At 49.9% G+C, this 20,478-nt stretch overlaps 2 protein-coding genes across 3 annotated transcripts; one reads left to right on the top strand and one right to left on the bottom strand.

The window, feature by feature from the left end:
* Positions 1–9,654: 9,654 nt before the first annotated feature.
* Positions 9,655–13,743, top strand: MPV17L2 (MPV17 mitochondrial inner membrane protein like 2). 2 transcript variants are annotated; one of them, XM_086413586.1, is made up of 6 exons: positions 9,655–10,824; positions 11,114–11,257; positions 11,466–11,636; positions 12,614–12,690; positions 12,824–12,952; positions 13,254–13,743. In XM_086413586.1, the coding sequence occupies exons 1-6, from the start codon at positions 10,593–10,595 to the stop codon at positions 13,344–13,346; spliced, it is 846 nt and encodes a 281-aa protein (XP_086269712.1). In that variant the 5' UTR covers positions 9,655–10,592; the 3' UTR covers positions 13,347–13,743. The 2 variants fall into 2 exon arrangements, with proteins under 2 accessions (XP_086269712.1, XP_086269713.1); XM_086413587.1 differs by lacking the exon at positions 11,114–11,257 and having other exon boundaries at positions 10,612–10,824.
* Positions 13,744–13,782: 39 nt separating this feature from the next.
* On the bottom strand, positions 13,783–19,535 carry RAB3A (RAB3A, member RAS oncogene family). The gene is made up of 5 exons (XM_086413589.1): positions 19,382–19,535; positions 18,030–18,257; positions 16,749–16,867; positions 15,613–15,737; positions 13,783–14,661 (listed from the first exon to the last, which is right to left on the bottom strand). The coding sequence occupies exons 2-5, from the start codon at positions 18,255–18,257 to the stop codon at positions 14,471–14,473; spliced, it is 663 nt and encodes a 220-aa protein (XP_086269715.1). The 5' UTR covers positions 19,382–19,535; the 3' UTR covers positions 13,783–14,470.
* Between the last annotated feature and the right edge of the window lie 943 nt (positions 19,536–20,478).

The raw sequence follows: 20,478 nt of genomic DNA, 5'->3' as shown, positions 1-20,478 counted from the left end.
TAGTCAGAGCTATGGTTTTTCCACTAGTCATGTATGGATGTGAAAGCTGGACTATAAAGAAAGCTGAGCACCAAAGAATTGATGCTTTTGAACTATGGTGTTGGAGAAAACTCTTGAGGGTCCCTTGGACTGAGAGGTGATCAAATCAGTCAATCCTAAAGGAAATCAGTTCTGAACATTCATCGGAAGGACTGATGTTGAAGCTGAAACTCCAATACTCTGGCCACCTGATGCAAAGAACTGACTCATTGGAAAAGACCCTGGTGCTGGGAAAGATTGAAGGCAGGTGGAGAAGGGGACGACAGAGGATGAGATGGTTGGATAGCATCACTGACTTGATGGATATGAGTTTGAGCAAGCTCCAGGAGTTGGCGATGAACAGGGAAGCCTGGCATGCTGCAGTCCATGGGGTCACAAAGAGCTGGACACGACTAAGTGACTGAACTGAACTGAACCACCTTAATGGCAGAAAGCAAAGAGGAACTAAAGAGCCTCTTGATGAAGGTGAAGAAAGAGAGTGTAAAAGCTGGCTTAAAACTCAACATTCAAAAAACAAAGATCATGGCATCTGATCCCATCACTTCTTGGAAAATAGATGGGGAAATAATGGAAACAGTGACAGACTTTATTTTCTTGGACTCCACAACCACTGCAGATGATGACTGCAGCCATGAAATTAAAAGATCCTTGCTACTTGGAAGAAAAGTTATGACCAACCTAGACAGCATATTAAAAAAGCAGATGTCACTTTGCCTACAAAAGCCTGTCTAGTCAAAGCTATGGTTTTTCCAGTAGTCATGTGTGGATATGAGAGTTGGACCATAAATAAGCCCAAGTGCCAAAGAATTGATGATTTCAAACTGTGGTGCTGGACGATACTCTTGAGAGTCCCTTGGACAGCAAGATCAAACCAGTCAATCCTAAAGGAAATCAACCCTGAATATTCATTGGAAGGACTGATGTTGAAGCTGAAGCTCCAATACTTTGGCCACATGATGCTAAGAGCCGACTCACTGGAAAAGACCCTGATGCTGGGTAAAATTGAGTGCAGGAAGAAAAGGGAAAGACAGAGGATGAGATGGTTGGATGGCATCACTGACTCAATGGACATGAGTCTGAGCAAACTCGGGGAGATAGCAAAGGACAGGGAAGCCTGGTGTGCTGCAGTCCATAGGATCACAAAGAGTCAGGGACAGTTGATTGGTAACTCAGGCTGCTGTGAGTGCTAGCTAGACTGAGGATGGTCCCTTGGGTAACTCAGGGTACAAAGAAGAGGTTCCTGAATGTGGGTGGGGTCTCTTTTCTTACCCAGCTGTGTCTTCTCTTTGGCCAAAAGCCTTGGCGGAGGAGGGCCTCCTGTCGGAGGGGTGGCCTCTGTTGCCACAGCTGCTGCTGGTACCGTGGCCTCTTCTGGGGCAACAGCTACTCCCAGAAGGCAGGGAGTAGCTCCTCTTTGCTTGGATGGCCCCATCGGGTAAATTAAAATGTCATCCGTGTCCTTACTAGAATTCTCCCCCTGAGCTACACACATCTTAAATTCCTTTTGGGTCTCATAGTCTAAACTCAAGGCTATGAAAATTTGAATGTACAGAAGCTCACTCCATTTAAGTTTCTTTTTACAACAAAATCTAACAGCAATATAGTATCATAACTCAGGGATCCATTTAATTTAATTCAGATATCATTATATCTACTACTGTGGGCAAGAATCCCTTAGAAGAAATGGAGTGGCCCCCACAGTCAATAAGACTCTGAAATGCAGTACTTGAATGCAGTCTCAAAAATGCCAGGATGAACTCGGTTTGTTTCCAAGGCAAACAATTCAGTATCACAGTAATCCAAGTCTATGCCCCAACCGGTTATGCTGAAGAAGCTGAAGTTGAATGGTTCTATGAAGATCTACAAGACCTTCTAGAACTAACATGAAAACAAGATGTCCTTTTCATCATAGGGGACTGGAATGCAAAAGTAGGAAGTCAAGAGATACCTGGAGTAACAGGCAAATTTGGCCTTGGAGTACAAAATGAAGCAGGGCAAAGGCTAATAGAGTTTTTCCAAGAGAATACACTGGTCATAGCAACCCTCTTCCAACCACACAAGAGAAGACTCTACACATGGGCATAACCAGATGGTCAATAGTGAAATCAGATTGACTATATTCTTTGCAGCCAAAGATGGAGAAGCTCTATACCGTTAGCAAAAACAAGACCAGGAGTTGACTGTGGCTCAGATCATGAACTCCTTATCGAAAAAGTCAGACTTAAACTGAAGAAAGTAGGGAAAACCACTAGACCATTCAGGTATGACCTAAATCAAATCCTTTATGATTATACAGGGAAAATGACAGATAGATTCAAGGGATTAGATCTGATAGAGAGAATGCCTGAAGAACTATGGACGGAAGCTTGTGACATTGTTCAGGAGGCAGTGACCAAAATCATCCAAGGAAAAGAAATGCAACAAGGCAAATAGTTGTCTGAGGAGGCCTTACAGATAGCTAAGAAGAGCAGAGACGTGAAAGGCAAAGGAGAAAAGGAAATATATACCCATCTGAATGCAGAGTTCCAAAGAAAAGCAAGGAGAGATAAGAAAGCCTTCCTCAGTGATCAATGTAAAGAAATAGAGAAAAACAATAGACTGGGAAAGACTAGAGATCTCTTCAAGAAAATTAGAGATACCAAAGGAACATTTCATGCAAAGATGAGCAGAATAAAGGACAGAAATGATATGGACCTGATTTTGGACTTGGGCAGCAGTAAACAGCAGCTTGAAGCAAGGGGTAGCTGGAAGCAAGGCGTTAGTTTCCCAGACCTGGAGTCTTAACCACTGGACCACAAGGGCGAGCAGCTAGGACTAGCGTCCTTAGTCCTTTTCTGCCTAGTCGGGAGCAAATTCAGGCAAGGAGGAAGAAGGTAAAGAGTAAAGTAAAAAGTTTATTGAAAAGAAAAGCATACGCGGAAAGGCATACAGGTGAGCTCAGAAAGAGAGTTGCAGCTTTGGGAAGTTAAAAGCCTGTGTAAGCTTTTAAGTTTAATTAAGTCCCATTTGTTTATTTTTGCTTTTATTTCCAATATTCTGGGAGGTTTGGGAGAATGGCATTGAAACATGTATAATATCATGTATGAAACGAGTCGCCAGTCCAGGTTCGATGCAGGATACTGGATGCTTGGGGCTGGTGCACTGGGACGACCCAGGGGGAGGGTATGGGGAGGAGGGAGGAGGGAGGAGGGTTCAGGATGGGGAACACAGGTATAACTGTGGCGGATTCATTTCGATATTTGGCAAAACTAATACAATATTGTAAAGTTTAAAAATACAATAAAATTTTTAAAAAAAGAGAGAAAAGAAATAAAGCCACAATTAACATTCTTATTAAAAAAAAAAAAAAGCCTGTATAAGGGGGCAGTCCTCTAGATGTTTGTCTTCACTCAGGCCAATCATCTTGCTCTGTCCCCTCCCTGGTTAATTTGTCTCAGGACCCTCCCCTGGGGTGCACAGGCACACCCTAGCCAAGATGGTTCTCCAAGTGAGAGCTTCTGGGAGGAGCAAGACTCATTATGGTTTGGAATTATCCTCTGACTTTTGACTCCATGGAGCCTTTCTGCGCAGGTGTAGTGTCTCCCTTATCCTTTACTGTGAGGGGTTTTTTCTTCCCTCTCTTTGTCCTTGCCATGATTATTCCCATGAGATGTTTACAAGAGACAAAGACTAGCTATTTACCCAGTTTCTGTGGTTATTACCATTTCAGAGAGCAAACAGGAGGCTGGTTGTAAATTCCTCCACTTGAGTCCACCTGTCTCTTGCCTCAGGAAATGCAAACAGGAGGCTGGCTGATGGTAAAGTCCAAATGGGAGCCCGTCTATTTCCAACCTCAGACCTAACAGAAGTAGAAGAGGTGGCAAGACTACACAGCAAAACTGTACAAAAAAGGTCTTAATGACCTGGATAACCATGATGGTGTGATCACTCACCTAGAGCCAGACGTCCTGGAATGTTAAGTCAAGTGGACCTTAGGAAGCGTCACTATGAACAAAGCTAGTGGAGGTGATAGAATTCCAGTTGAGCTATTTCAAATCCTAAAAGATGATGCTGTGAAAGTGCTGCACTCAATATGCCAGCAAGTTTGGAAAACTCTGCAGTGACCACAGGACTGGAAAAGGTCAGTTTTCATTCCAATCCCAAAGAAGAGCAATGCCAAAGAATGTTCAAACTACTGCACAATTGGACTCATTTCACATGCTGGCAAAGTAGTGCTCAAAATCCTTCAAGTTAGGCTTCAACAGTATGTGAACCAAGAACTTCCATATGTTCAAGCTGGATTTAGAAAAGGCAGAGGAACCAGAGATCAGATTGCCAACATCCACTGGATCATAGAAAAAACAAGGGAATTCCAGAAAAACATCTGCTTCTGCTTCATTGACTGTGCGAAAGCCTTTGACTGTGTGGATCACAACAAACTGTGGAAAATTCTTAAAGAGATGGGAATTCCAAACCACCTGACCTGCCTCCTGAGAAACCTGTATGCAGGTCAAGAAGTAACAGTTAGAACCAGACATGGAACAATGGACTAGTTCCAAACTGGGAAAGGAGTACATCAAAGCTGCATACTGTCACCTTGTTTATTTAACTTATATGCAGAGTACATAATGCAAAATGCCAGCTGGATGAAGCTCAAGCTGGAATCAAAATTTCTGGGAGAAATATCAATAACTTCAGATATGCAGATAATATCATTCTTGTGGCAGAAAGCAAAGAGGAACTAAAGAGGCTCTTGATGAAGGTGAAAGAAGAGAGTTAAAAAGCTGCCACAAAACTCAACTTTCAGAAAACAAAGATTATGGCATCCAGTCCCAACACTTTATGGCAAATAGAGAAAAAATGAAAACAGTGACAGACTTTATTTTCTTGGGCTCCAAAATCACTGCAGACAGTGATTACAGTCATTAAATTAAAAGATGCTTGTTCCTTGGAAAAAAAATTATGACAAACCTAGACAGCATATTAAAAAGCAGAGACTACACAAAGTTATAGCTAGTCAAAGCTACAGTTTTTCCAGTAGTGAATGGATGTGAGAGTTGAACCATAAATAAAGCTGAGCCCCGAAGAACTGATGTTTTCAAACTGTGATGCTGGAGAATTCTTTGGACAGCAAGGAGATCAAACCAGTCAATTCTAAAGGAAATCAACCCTGAATACTCATTGGAAGGACTATGCTGAAGCTGAAGCTCCAATACTTTGGCCACCTGATGCAAAGAGCTGACTCATTGGGAAAGACTGAAGCTGGGAAAGATTGAGGGCAGGAGGAAAAGTGGGCAACAGAGGATGAGATGGTTGGATGACATCATCAACTCAATGGACAGGAGTCTGAGCATGAAGGAGGAAACAGAACAGGCTCTGTCTTGAAAGCAGGGCTCCATCTTGGGCCGGACTGTGGACTTTGAGCTATATGCCCATTATCTATGGAAACAACATACCAACTGGAAAACCAGGCCCCTGGAAGGAAGAGCCCCAGGGCTCTCCATCATCTAAAAGAATACCCTAATTATCTGTGTAACCGAATAGACATTTGGTTATAATACATTAACGTGTTATTAATGTATTATTAATGTAATACATAATACATTCTATTATGCTTATTGGGTTATGACCTTAGGCCTATTGATAATTGTCCACAGTTAACTACCTAGGCTTAAGGCATAGAATCACAGGTTAACTTTGATTGTATCTTTCTTTTTCCTTTGTTCAGACTAGTTTCAGGGAATGTTTTCACAAAAACTGGGTGGGGTCCTTGGCTAAGAGGAGTCCTTGGGCCCGCCGGTGTAATAAACTGCACTCCACTATCTGCATTGTCCTTCTGAGTGAGTTTGTTTTCCGGAACACGTGGCTTCAACGAGCAGACTCTGGGAGATGGTGAAGGACAGGGAGGCCTAGCGTACTGCAGTCCATGGGTTCACAAAGAGGTGGACATGACTGAGCAACTAACAGCAACAAAGAGTTGGCACTTGGAAGGGCCAGAGGGAGAGGAGCAAGAGGAAAAAGAGTACGCCTTGGTGGTCACACAGGTGTTCTGGGGTTAACAGAAGAAAAAAAGAAGTGGAGCAGGGGTGAACAAGAAAGCAAGAACGTAGGAGAAAAACCGAAGAGTCAAGGAGAGGAGTGTAGATATTAACAATTCTGTCCTAGACCTGCTGTTGGATGTGTAGACTACAAAAAAAAAAACCAAAAAAACACAAAAACCAGTCACAACCTGAAAGTAAAGAGTTATTTTATTTTGTGGGAATGTTAAGGACTCCAAGCCCAAGAGATAGTATCTCAGTAGCCCTGTAAAACTGCTCCAAGCAGGCAGAAGAGGGAGTCGGGCTATTTACTAGTTTGCAACAATGGGGGCAAGCAGCCTGAACATCAAACATTATTGTTAAGTAAGGAAAACCAGTTATCAAGTTAAGGAATTTAGAGTTATTCTATGCATGGAACGATGCAAGAGTTTCGGATTATTGATGTGATTCCTTTCATATGTATCTCAGCTATCTGGGGCCAGCATCCTGCATTTTTATAGCAGTATTCTTCTCTTCTTGAATTCCCTTAGGTCACACTGAAGGGCTGTAGTCATGTAACTGTGACATCCTTAAGTTCTTTGTGTAGGAAATGGCACCACTTGCCCTTGTCCTAATGGCTCAGAAATTCAGAATATCGGATAGCTGTGACATTTCTTGCCCTACAGCAGGAAATATTTCACAGATGTGCAAAAGCATATGGATTTTACCCACCAGGTCAAAAGTGAGCAGATGTTATTTGCCCCAAGAGTTCTTTTCCCATGTACTCATGTGCATATGTCGGAGAAGGCAATGGCACCCGACTCCAGTACTCTTGCCTGGAAAATCCCATGGACGGAGGAGCCTGGTAGGCTGCAGTCCATGGGGTTGCTAAGAGTTGGACACGGCTGAGCGACTTCCCTTTCACTTTTCACTTTCATGCATTGGAGAAGGAAATGGCAACCCACTCCAGTGTTCTTGCCTGGAGAATCCCAGGGACAAGGAAGCCTGGTGGGCTGCCGTCTATGGGGTGGCACAGAGTTGGACGTGACTGAAGCGACTTAGCAGCAGCAGCATGTGCATACGTGGATGTGCGCGTGCGTGCACACACACGCACACACTTTTCCACCCTCTCTGATATTGTGAGTTTAAATCTAGACCACCATTGAAACCCTCATTGTGTTGGTATTCACGGCAGTGGTGAAGGTTACCTTGGCAACGTGTCCATTGCTTTTTTGATGTTTATTATACGTGTGTGTACGTTTAGCCGCTCAGTTGTGTCTGACTCTTTGCAATCTCATGGACTGTAGCCCACCAGGCTCTTCTGGCCATGGCATTCTCCAGGCAAGAATACGGGAGTTGGGAAGTCATTCCCTTCTCCAGGGCAAATTCCTGACCCAGGGATTGAATCCAGGTCACCTACATTGCAGGTAGATTCTTTACTGTCTGAGCCACCAGGAAAGCCCTGGTGGCTTTATTGTACTATAAATTCTCTGTTTTGAGTTTTGTAACTTTGTAGTATTTGAGACGGGCTTCCTTTGCGGCTCAGCTGATAAAGAAACTGCCTGCAATGCGGGTAGACCTGAGTTTGATCCCTGGGTTGGGAAGATCCCCTGGAGAAGGGAAAGGCTACCCACTTCAGTATTCTGGCCTAGAGTCACAAAGAGTCGGACACCACTGAGCGAGTTTCACTAGTCACTAATATTTGAGATAATGTTATGTTTGTATTTTGTTGTGTAGAGTAAAGTAATTGTGTTGAATAAACCTAGGATTAGAGTTGGGGGCAGGGTGGGGAAACGAGTAGACAACAGTAAAAGGTCCTCTCCTGTATACTTGGCTCATGGTTTCCCAAGGGCCTCTATAGGACCAGGCCTAACTCTAAACCTCTCTTACCTTTTCACTGTCAGTTTGTGGTTGCCAGCTACAATCATTCACCTCAGACTGGGAGTTGAACCCATGTGCCAGGACTTGAGCTCGGCCAAAATCCTGCTTGGGATTTAAACCCAAGGGGCTGGGACACAGACCCAGCCAAAACCCACGGTGCCTGGTTTCAGGACCTAATGAAGCTCAGGTTCTTGATGTCTCATTGCAGAAAGAAGTCAGTAAGAGACAAAGTGATACGTAAGAAGTGGATTTATCCAGAGAGAAATACTCCACAGACAGACTGTAGGCCATCTCAGAAGGCAAGAGTGAGAGACACACTCCCCAGACAAAGAGTGTGGGCTGTGGCAGATGGTGAGTACAGCCTCAAGTGTACTGTGGTTAGCTTTTATGGGTTGGGTAATTTCATAAACTAATACACAGGAGGATTATTCCAACTATTTTGGGGAAGCGGGCAGAAATTTCTAGGAATTGGGCCACTGCCCACGTTTTGGTCTTTGGTTTGCCTTGAAACTGTCATGGTGCCTGTGGGTGTGTCACTTAGCCTGCTGCCGCTAAGTCGCTTCAGTCGTGTCTGACTCTGCGATTCCATAGACGGCAGCCCACCAGGCTCCCCCATCCCTGGGATTCTCCAGGCAAGAACACTGGAGTGGGTTGCCATTTCCTTCTCCAATGCAGGAAAGTGAAAAGTGAAAGTGAAGTCGCTCAGTCGTGTTGGACTCTTAGCGACCCCATGGACTCCAGCCTACCAGGCTCCTCCGTCTATGGGATTTTCTAGGCAAGAGTACTGGAGTGGGGTGCCATTGCCTTCTCCAGTCACTTAGCTGGGTGATGTGTTATAGTGAGCATATACTGAGGTTCAAGGTCTAGTAGAAGCTGTCTTGTCCACCATCTTGAACCCATTTGGTCTAATCAGTATATGTTGTGTCCTTGGGCTATGTCATTCTTTCAAAGATTGTGCTATGCCCCCTTCCCTCCCGTTTCAAAGGCATCAAAATCATATTTAGAGAAAGGAAAACAGAAATGAGAAAAATAGAGAAATAGCAAAATTCTCTTACTCATTTGGAGTTGCCAGGGCTTCAGCTACCATGAAATGTACTTTCTCATGGAAAAAGTTTATCTGACTCTGTTTTGTGAACCATAACTTGACTCTTACCCCTCTTTAAGCCATTTTGAAAGTTTTCCACCAAAATGCAGTAAAATCTGGAGCCTGGAATACCAGAATGAGGTACTTGACTGCAATAGGAAGTGTTTGAAGGATCATTTTTCCCAAAAAGTTAAAATCACACCTCTCATACAGATACAAAAATGAGCATGTGTTAAAAACTACTGTTAACTCACTTTATTAATAAAGGGAACTTGTCAGGTGTTAAAACCATTTCAAAGAAGTTCCAAATAAGAGACAGAACAGGAAGTATAAAATGAACGTGCAAATAAAGGCCAAAAAAAAAATGGGGTGAGTGTCTCTTTACTTGGCAGAATTCATTTGCATGTTTATAAATAAGAATTACTTTTTGGTGTTCTCAGTTATAACCATGCGGTTTATTAAATATCTTCCATAGAATCAAAATCAGAAAACTGAAGCGTGTCCTCTAACAAAGAGCAAAAAAAAAAAAAAAAAAATTTTTTTTTTGTAAAGAGTAAAACAGTTTAGTTTTTGTAGACCATATAATCTTGGTTGCAACTCCTCATTGTAGTTGAGAGTAGACAACAAAAAAAAACAAATGGGCATGGCTGTGTTCCAATATATCTTTATTTATGGATTCGAAAATCGGAATTTCATACAATTTTCCCACGTCCCAGAACAGTACCTGGATTTTTTTCATCGACCAATCAAAAAAAGTTAAGAAAATTCTTAGCTCTTGAACCTCACCAAAACAGGTGGCGACAGAATTCGGCCCACAGGCTCCAGACACCCTGCTCTTGTAAGTAATGCATAGATTTCCATTGAAACTCAGATTTTTCCCCTAACAGGAACATAGGAGGTGATATGGTGATATAATTATCACTGCAGCAACACAAAGTTGCTGTCAGATTTCTTAAAGCACGTCATGTGCCCAGAACAGTGCGTAGCGTCTTAAGTACTATCATTATTGTGGAACTTAGGTCAGACGCCCAGCAGTAGTCAGGACCAAGGTCACGTCCAGACAGGAATCCCTGCAGCCTGCGCGCGCAGCAGAACTGGAGCCCCGAGGCCACGTCCCCGAATCTCTGCGGGATTGGGTTTCCGCCCTGGTGGCCATTACTTTTCAGGAATTGAAGGAGAATCTGGAAATCTTGAGGGCAATTTACACGGGAGAACTCGGTAACGGCCTTAGATTGGCCATCTCAATACGGGAGGCAGGACAAACAGGCTGTGATTTTTCCATCTTAAAGTCAGTGATTGGTCAGTGAAGTACTGGGCGGTCAAATAAGAGGGTGACGATGGTTACCCATAGGCCGGAGCAGAAGGGGGCGGGAAAACGAGGGTGGAACGTCAATAATTGGCGTGCGCGGTGTGACGCTAAGCCTTGTGTGATTGGTCCGTAAGGCGCGGAAGGAGGTGTGAGGCTTCGAAGAAGTCGGCGATTGACTGGAGCGATTTGGGGCGGGCATACAAATCACGAAGGCAGCGTTCGATTGGGTACCACCGCGCGGGGCGGGTAACCGGGACTCGGCGGCGACTTGGGATTGGCCGGCATGGGCGGGGCGGCCCGGTGTGCCGGTTCCTGTGTCCGGCGGACGATGCCGCCCGGCGGCTGGCGCTGGCTGCGCGGCCTTTGGGCTGCGGGTCAGCCCCTGTTCCAAGGCCGTGCGTTGCTCGTCACCAACACCCTGGGATGCGGCGTTCTCATGGCGGCTGGGGATGGGGCGCGTCAGACCTGGGAGATTCGCGCCTGGCCCGGCCAGAAGTTCGACCCGCGGCGCTCAGGTAAGGGGACCGGTGCTGCTGGCTTTTTACCCCAGATCTTTGCCCCCGTCTTCAGATCCGGAGACCGGTGAACCCGACCTGAGCTCCGTGACTATGTCCGGTGACCTCAGTTCCTGGCAAGACCCTTTACCTCAGCGTGCAACCTAGACACCCCCTCCCCGTTCTCCGCGTCCCTTCCCCCTCGAGTCTTCATCTCATCTCCAATACGTAGGGTTTCTGTCCGCTGCCATCCTGACGGTCAGGTCTTCGCCCACCCCCTAATCTGCTACCCTCTCTCTTGCACTGACAGACTTACCATTGAGCACGATATGCTGCACCTGGGGTAGTCAAAGGCACAGCATCTGGCTGCCAGCCAGCTTGGGTCGCACCCTGGTCCCACACTTCCCTGTCAGCTGTGCCTCTGTTCCCTCCTTCGGAAAGCGGGGCGATGGTGGTATCCTTTGATAGGGTAGTGAGGGAGTGAGGGAAGATGCAAAAGCACCTCTTGGAATGGTACCTGGCGGTGGGGCTGATACTGGAAGAATATTCGGTTCGGCCCTGGGAGGGTGTCAGGCTTACCCAGGTCTTAGCCAGGGAGGGAGTGGACTGGGGGGAAGGTTGCTGGCCTCACGTGCCCCCCTTAACTCTTGGACTGTCCACAGTGAGCATGTTTGCAGTCGGCTGCAGCATGGGCCCCTTCCTGCACTATTGGTATCTCTGGCTGGACCGCCTGTTCCCTGCATCCGGCTTCCCTGGCCTCCCAAACGTCCTCAAGAAGGTCCTCATTGACCAACTGGTGGCCTCTCCTATGCTTGGCGTCTGGTACTTCTTGGGTAAGGAGTCCTGTGAACTTGGGCTTGGTCCCTCCTGGATCAGGGGGTCAGGGGGGTAGAGTCAGTTTTGTGTCCAGAACTTGGAGATGTGTTATCGATGCACCTCCTGTGTGGGTGGCCCGGGACTGGAGGCTGGGGTACAGTGGTGACTGGACAGACCCAATGAAGTCAGGTGTGAATGGCAGAATCACAGACAGTGGTGCTACGTGTAGGAAGGGTGAAGACAGTGTCTGAGATGATGGTTGGGAGAACCTCTCCAAGGAGAAGACACTGAGATGAGACATGAAGAAGGAGCCACCGGGCCGGGAGGGAGGTGGGGTGGTGGGTGGAGGGGGAGGACAGCTGGTGCAAAGGCCCTGAGGCTGGAGGAAGGGGAGGTGAGACTGAGGTTGGCAGGGCACAATCATCCTAACCCTTGGCTCTGGAGAGCTGTTCATTTCTTGCCACCCAGGGTCAGTTTCATTATCTGTAAAGGTAAAGGAAGGTACAGGACTGGTAATAAAACCGCCTCAGCAAGGGTGTGTCACCGCCCCACAGGGTACGAGTTTATACAGGACAGACCTCTCACTTCTTGTTCACCCATTTCAGCCTCCCTGCTGTGCCCCACTTCCCACTGCAAGGCCTTTAAACGTCCCGGTTCCTCTGCTTGGGACACTGTTCCGCTGCCTGGGGTGGTGATTAGTTGCTCAGTTGTGTCCGACTCTTTGCGACCCTGTGGACTGTAGCCTTCCAGGCTCCTCCCCATGGGATTTTTCAAGCAAGAATACTGGAGTGGGTTTCCATTTCCTCCTCCAGGGGATCTTCCTGACCCAGGGATCAAACCCGAGTCTCCTGTGTCTCCTACACTGCAGGTGGATTCTTCACCTGCTGAGCCATTGGGGAAGCTCTGTTCCTCATGGGTCCTACCCTACCCGCTTTACCACTGTACTCCGTACTCCCCAGCCCCTGATACTCTCATTTCTTGGTTTTCTTCCTAGGCCTTGGCTGCCTGGAGGGCCAGACCCTGGACAAGAGCTGTCAGGAGCTGCGGGACAAGTTCTGGGAATTCTACAAGGTGGGCATGCCTGCCCAGGCCCCGCCTATCCCTTCTCCTCCACCCACTTTCATCTCGCTTCTGACCCTCCTTTCAGGCCCCACCCAAGTCCCTCCTGGCTCCGCCCCTCACTACATTCTGCCCCTCCCCATAGGCTGACTGGTGTGTGTGGCCTGCTGCGCAGCTGGTGAATTTCCTCTTCGTGCCCCCCCAGTTCCGAGTCACCTACATCAACGGCCTGACGCTAGGGTGGGACACCTACCTCTCCTACCTGAAATACCGGGTGAGCGCAGTGGGTGGACCAAGCACCCAGGGGACTCCTGGGGGAGGGGGGCACATGTGTGAGCCCCAAATGGCAGTACAACTACCCTTCAGGGTGAGGGCTGCCTGTGTCAGCCTTTGTTTCCTGACAGCCTGCCTGCACCCCGTGGTGGGTGGGCAGGTTGCTGATCACCAACGAGGTGAGGACCAAGCCCACAACTGTCCAGCGAGGCTGACCCCAGTGCCAAGGGGTTGGAGGAGGGTTCAGTGGGGTGCCTAGGGGGGTGAACAGCACATGTAACCAGATGCTCTTGTGCGGTCAGGTCCCAGGCCCTCTGACACCCCCAGGCTGTGTGGCCCTGGGCACCATACAGACTGAGCCCCCAGATGCCAGACAGCAAGGCAAGACTGACTGAGCTGCCGCTGACCAGCCGCCTGGGCAGAAAGGGGAACCGACTCCTAGGCCAAGTCCTAGCCACACCCTGACTTCCGGGCATCTGCTTGGGCTGCCCCTGCCAAGCCCACTGCCAGGCCTCAGTTTCTGCCTCTGGAATACAACCATGAAGATGGACAGTTGTACCTCAGCCTTTCTGGGACAGCTTCAAGTGACTCATGATGGGCCATCCTCAGCTCTGGGGTCTCAGCCAGCCAGCTAGCACCAAGCCCTCAACACTGCTGTAGGCTGGGCGCTGGGACCAAGGTGGGGGATATCGCCCATCCGCTTGGATCCAGGCCCCAGAATTTGGAGCCTCCAGTCTTATCCTCTAGTCATGGAGTATGGAAGTACCATTAAATTCTCTTTGTAATTGAAAATCTTGTGGATGAACAGAGCCAGCATTATCAGGCCGGTGCTCATAGGGACATTGTGTCATCCATTCACTTTATTGGGTGTGTGTAGTGTTGTCATGACATCTCCTGGGGGGCTGGGGGGCATGTTTGACACTCATGACGTCAGAACAGGTCTGGTGGAGAGTGGTATCCCAGGGTGGTGCATATCTGCAGCAGCCCCCCGCCCCCCAACCCTGCTCCCATAAAAGGTACAGCCTTGGGGGTGAAGAGCCAGATGGGCCATTTCCTGGCTCTGACCCACCCAGTGGTCCACGTTGAGATGCCTGCAGCCGCCTGGACCCACCATGCCACAGCCAGGAGGCTGGCTACCTCCCATCACCCGACCAGCTTGCCCTGGGGTGTCACCTGGCCCCCTCTTCAAAACTGATAACTGTTGATGGGGGTGAATTTATAAAAAGGTGGGGTCTGGAGGGAAGAGTGAGCGGTGAGTTCACGGGGCCACGACACGCCACTGCAGAGCGAGAACAGGGTTGTATGTACAGGGTGGGGCGTGGAAGAGGGGGGTGCCCGAGCCCCTGGGGGACATCTCCAATAAATAAATAAATAGCTACGATAATAAATAGGGTGATGGGCTAAATCAGGGCAGGGGACTCAAGCCCATGGCCAGTAGGGGCCCTGGCTCAGGCCCAGGGGGTGGGCAGGGGCGGGGCCAGGATGGGGCGGGGCGGGGCGGGGCGGGACAGGGCGGCTCTCAGCAGGCGCAGTCCTGATGCGGAGGCGCCTGCTGGTCCGTGAGCTGTGGGCCCTGCTTGGCGCCCGTGACTGCGGGATCGGCCGTGTCCAATGACTCAGACATCTTCTCGCAGATGACATCCACAAGGCGCTCAAAGGTCTGCTTGACATTAATGTTGTCCTTGGCGCTTGCCTCAAAGAACTCGAACCCTGTGGTCAGGGAAGGGAGGGGTGAGGACGCTGGACCCCCCACGCCCAGACACACTTTGCTGAGGACAGGTAACACCTGGAGTTTCCCAGTGCCAGATGCATGTGAAAGGCACGGACAAGTCCCATGGCGAAGCACCAGTGGACTGAGTCAGCCTTTATTTCCTGGACTCCTTTCTTCACCTTAAAATTCTCCTCTTCTCATTGTCCCCAGAGCCCCTGCATGGAACAAGGGGGTGCCCAAGCCCCTGGGGGACATCTCGATAAATAAATAGCTACGATGATAAATAGGGTGATGGGCTAATTCCCTGCTTCCACCATCCGGCCCAGCCCTGGTCCTGACAGCATCTGACACAGATCCAGGCCTTTCCTGCTCACACAAACTCTGAGGCTTCCTACTGCCCTCTGAAGAGTCTGAGTCCCCAGCTTGTAGTTCAGGTCTTGCATGATCAACCATATTTCCTCCAAGTGATCCCCATGTTCCAGTCATGTAAAACTATTTGCTAAAAAGATCTTTCCCACATCCGGTCACACTGTTTCTTCTGTCTGAAAGATCACCCTTTTTCTTCAAATACCAGTTCCAATGCCCCGTTTCCAGGAAGCCTTACCTATGCCAGGCAGAGCCTGGCTCTCTGCTAGTTCCGCCAGCCCAGATCCCTCCCTTTCACAAATCTGGAGGCCTCTTGGACCCAGCAACATCCAGCACTAGTCTGGGCAGTGACAGTATCAGAATGAATCATTAACTTCTTGCAGAGTGAACTCCTAAACATCCCTCAAGACCCACCTGAAATGGCCCTTGGATCAAAGGCCAGCTCGCCGAGAGTATAAATTATCAGGATTCAAATCCAGGCCACATCTTGGCTTAGCTGTGAGACCTTGGGTGTGTGTCTTCCCCTTTCAGGGCCTCAGTGTCCCTTTCCTAGCCTGTGATGTCCAGCGTCACTGGGTACTCACCCAGGTGGTCTGCCAGTTGTCGACCACGTTCCGATGACACCACCCGCTCGTCCTCCATGTCACACTTGTTCCCTACCAGCAGCACCTGGGCATTGTCCCATGAGTAGGTCTTGATCTGGGTTGACCTGGAGGAGATGGTGACAGAGGAAGGTTAGGGCTTGGAGAATCTGAGCACCAACCCTCTCCCCCAATTCCTTGTCACTCATCCTATTCAAGCCCCCACCTCCCATTAATTCTCTATTTTTAATATTTATTTATTTGGCTATGCCAGGTCTTAGTTGCGGCACACGGGGTCTTTGATCTTCTTGCAGGATGAGGGATCTAGTTCCCTGACCAGGGATAGAAGTGGTCACTGGGAGTGCAAAGTCTTAGCCACTGGAAAGTGAAAGTGAAGTCGCTTAGTCATGTCTGACTCTTTAGTGACCCCATGGACTGCAGACTACCAGGCTCCTCTGTCCATGGAATTCTCCAGGCAAAAATACTGGAGTAGGTAGCTATTCCCTTCTGGAGGGGATCTTCCTGACCCAGGGATGGAACCTGGGTCTCCTGCGTTGCAGGTAGATTCTTTACCATCTGAGCCACCAGGGAAGCCCACTGAACCACCAGGGAAATCCTGTCCCATTAATTTTTGAGGAGGGCAGGCTCAGTCTCTTCTCCTGCCTTTGTCCTGCCAGGAACACTCTTCTCTCTGCAGGGGCCTGCTCCCACAGTTCCTGAACTTGAGAGTCCCTCTTTCAAGAAGTCTTTCCCACCCTTCCCAGATCCCCCACCCCCAGAAGAGAATTCTCCCTCTTGAACAAAGTCAAACATTTTCTCAAAATTTATCATTACTCTCAGCAGAAAATGTAAATGTTTATACCTTCAAAACTTACAAGCTATCTTTATATTTTCTGTCCCTCCCAGTTTTTTTTTCCCTTTATATGTTTATAGTTTCATTTTCCTACCTAAAATCTTTCTTTCCCGTTATTTTGAGCTGATGCCACATTGTTTTAATGATTATAGATTTATAGCATAGCTGGGACCCCAATATTGTTATTTACATTTTTGGCAAGGGGCTGGGACTCTCTCATCTCGGCCTGTACCCCAGGCTTTACACGAAGCCTGGCTCAGAAGAGGGCAGGTGGGGGCTCACGTACCAGTCCTGCACAGCATTGAAGGACTCCTCGTTGGTAATGTCGTACATGAGGATGAAGCCCATGGCACCTCGGTAGTAGGCTGTCGTGATGGTCCGGTACCGCTCTTGACCCGCTGTGTCCTGGGAAGGAGAGGTGGGGTGTCAGAGCGGAGATACATGGAAGTTCTTCCGCCTGGGAATGAACTCTGAGATGGTGGGGTCCAGCCCCCTTGAGGCTCAGAGGAGCAGGGGCTTGCCCAGAGGCACAGTGGGTCAGGAAGGGTGAGTCAGCTGCCTGTCCCAGGGAAGGTAGTACCAGTGATCCCAAGGTACCTATAGCATCATTCCTTCATTCATTCGACACATAGGGACCTGTGCCACACCCTGTGCTGGGCACTGAGGACACAGTCATTAACAAAATGGGCCCAAATCACTGCCCTTTTGGAGCTGACAGCTCTGTGCAGGAAACAGAATCAACCCAGGACAAGAAAGAAAATGCATCCTCAGATCACGGAAATGTACTGTCAGAAAGTAATGAGACAGGAGAAGAAAAAAAACCAGGCAAGGATGGGCAGTGTGGGATGGGGGACAATTTAAAAACTTGCAGGATGAGGGAGGGAGTCATACGGGGGTCAGGGGAAGGAAAGTCTAGGCAAATGCCCTGAAGTGGGACTGGGTCTGGTACATTTGAGGAACAATGAAGAGGCTGGAGACAGAGGGAGACAGATGAAATGAGGCACCAAAAGGGGCTGACCAGGCAGGGTCTCCTCAGCCAGGGGAAGGTTGCAGGTGTTACCAAGAGTGAGGTGGAAAAAAAAAAAAGAGTGAGGTGGGAGCCATGGAAGGATTGTGAGCAGGGGACAACCAGCTCTGGCTTGGGATTTATCAGATCCCTTTAGGACCCAGAGGTGTTGAGGGAGGTGGCCAGAAGACCCTGGTGGAGGAGCCTGCTCTTGGCCCAGGGAATGAGGTTGAGGGGTCAGGATCGCTCTGAAACCTCATCCAGACACTCATGGAGGAACTTGAACATGGGGAAACTGAGGCACTAAGCAAGCAATGCATCTGATGATGTCAGGGGTAGGACAGGACCCAGCATTTACCCCTTCCCCACCCCTGGAGAGCACTGATGGGAGAAAGGGCACACTCTCTTCTGTGCCTCTAGCCCCTGGTACACAGTAAGCGCCTCATAAATGCCCAGTGTGTAATGAGCGAATCTAGACAGGAAAGAAATAGGCAGAGCTGGGGCTGCTGTTCCTGGTGGGGGGAGAGTGATGGAGCCAGAAGGCCCCCCAGCTGGACCCACCCAGATCTGCAGCTTGATCCTCTTATCGTTTCGGTAGATGGTCTTGACCTTGAAGTCGATGCCTACAGTGCTGACAAAGGCAGGCGTGAAGGAGTTGTCTGCATAGCGGAAGAGGAAAGATGTCTTGCCCACGCTGCTGTTTCCGATGATGAGGATTTTGAACATGTAGTCGAAGTTCTGGTCCGAAGATTCCTTCTGCCCATAGCGAGCGTCTGTGGCAGATGCCATCTGGGGGTGTGGGGCGTAGGCGAAGGTGAGGGATCCCTCTCCGTCCCCAAACGCCCAGGCTCAGGCTAGAGAGCTCCCAGCGAGAGATGGAGATTACTCTTATCCCATCAGGAGCCCCAGTACTAACGGCGCGCCCCACCGCAGAGGGCGGGCCGTGACCTTGAAAGGCCTGAGGTTCCAGGGGAGGACCTCAGAGCGAAGGGGATGGAGACACCTTGCAGCCCCCTCCAGCAGACCTGTGCCCCGGGCCCGGTTGTAACCTAAGCCCTACAGCTGCGCCAGGAGAGGTGACTAACTGCGGCCGGCCCCCCCGCCCCCATCAATCATTCATGTTCCTCAGAACTGAGCCTCGCGGGCGCACGTGCACACGCGTGTACTGTACCACGGGGACGCGTGTCTGCCGTCCTTCTCCCAGACTCCCAGGCTGGGAGAGCTCGAGCTGTGACAGCTATATCACGTGATAGGCACGGGACGTGCACACGCTCACGTGCACACAGCAGGGCACACACTGGGACATGCTCGGTGCACGGGAAAGAGCCAGACACCTGTCTGCACGCCAACATGTATATACAAATGTGCAAATGCACCGTGCGCAATGCGTCCTCCACCCATGCAGCCCAGTACACGTCACCCACACAGGCACACATCTCTGTGCACATAGGCACACTGTTGTGCACGCACACGCGCAGTCCACGCGTCTGCCTCCACATGCCTGTAACACTCACAATCTTGGGTCGGGATCCCCAGGGTATGCACGAGCACACCCTGGTAAACAAGCAAGGGTACACATAGACCCTCTTGCACAGGCGGGCGCGCACACGCGTGTGCACTCCACGCGCACGCGCACGCAGAACCTCCCGCGCGCACAGCTTCCCGCAAGGCACTCGCCTCATCTCCCCTCCCCCTCCACCGCAGAGCCGGGGGTGGAGGGATGGAGGTGGGGGTGAGGACACGGCAGGTAGAGGGAGCCGAGGCCCTCCCCCTCCCCAGGCTCCCGACCGCCGCATCCTCCTGCCTCATTTAAGGCCGGCCAACTTCGTCCCCTATCCCAACCAGACCACCAGTCAAATGAAGGTTATATAGGTGCTCGGCGCGGAAGCGCAACTGGAGGCCTGGGAGCTCACCTTGTTCTGCACTGATGCTGTGGCGACCCTAGAGGCGGCGACTTTTTTGGCAGTGGCGGTGAAGTGACGGGGCCCCCGGTATGGTGATGTGGGGCTGCGCTGCAGCGGAGGCGGCGGCAGCGGCTGAGGCCCCTGCAGTCCTCGGTGACGTCCTGCAAAAGGCGGGGCGGGGCCTCACATGCAGATACGGCCGTGATGCCATTCTAGGGCGGAGCCACGGATGGAGATACTGTCTACTGTCGCAGGCAGAGCCGGGAGGGGCGGGGCTCTTGCGCAGATTGACGCGAGAACGGGGCGGGGCGCAGAGAGCTCATCCAGTAGCTAGCAGAAGCGGTGCAGGAGGGGAGGAATCGCTTGCTGGCTCCGCCTCTCTTCAGAATAAGGGAGGCGGGGCTTCGCAGCGCCTTCTCACTGGCTTAAGTGGTCGAGCGACGGGGCAAGTAACCAGTCAAAGATTGCCACCCCCCCCTCCTGTCCAATGGTGGTTTCCGGGCGATTGAAGGGCCCAGAGGTTGAGGCCTCAACTGAGCCTGAGTCTTCTGGGGGCGTTCCCCTTCACCGCCCCCACGCACCCCAGGTCTCAGACTCAGGAGGTCCCCGTTCAGTCCAAGGTGCTGTGACCGCTCATTAAACTCCCCCTATTCCCAATTTCAGAAAAGAGGAAGCGAGGTTCGAGAAAATGCTCCATATCTCCTATTTACGGGGTTCAAAATAAGTATAAAAGAAAAAATAGCGGAAATAGGGATCAAGATAGACCCTGTCTCATTGCTGATATGTACCCTGGTGGCTCAGACGGTAAAGAATTTGACTGCAATGCGGAAGACCTGGGTTCGATCCCTGGGTTGGGAAGATCCTCTGGCGAAGAGAATGGCTACCTATTCCAGTATTCTTGCCTGGATAATTCCACGGACAGAGGAGCCTGGTGGGCTGTATAGTCCATGGGGTCGCAAAGAACTGGACACGATTGAGCGACTAACACACTCAAGACCCCTGAAGGGGGTCAGGCTAGTAGATGCTCCACCCTGCTTCTGAGATGAAGAAAGGAGAAATCGGGATCAAGAGAGCCACCCTCTGCCACCAATTTCCGGAAAAGAGGA

Source organism: Bos grunniens, chromosome 7 (genome assembly GCF_055505025.1).
Source record: "Bos grunniens cultivar Pamir isolate PY7600 chromosome 7, Bosgru_T2T1.0, whole genome shotgun sequence".
Taxonomy (NCBI): domain Eukaryota; kingdom Metazoa; phylum Chordata; class Mammalia; order Artiodactyla; family Bovidae; genus Bos; species Bos grunniens.
Note: the sequence above shows the minus strand (reverse complement) of the source record. Positions and strands in the feature narration are given on the sequence as shown.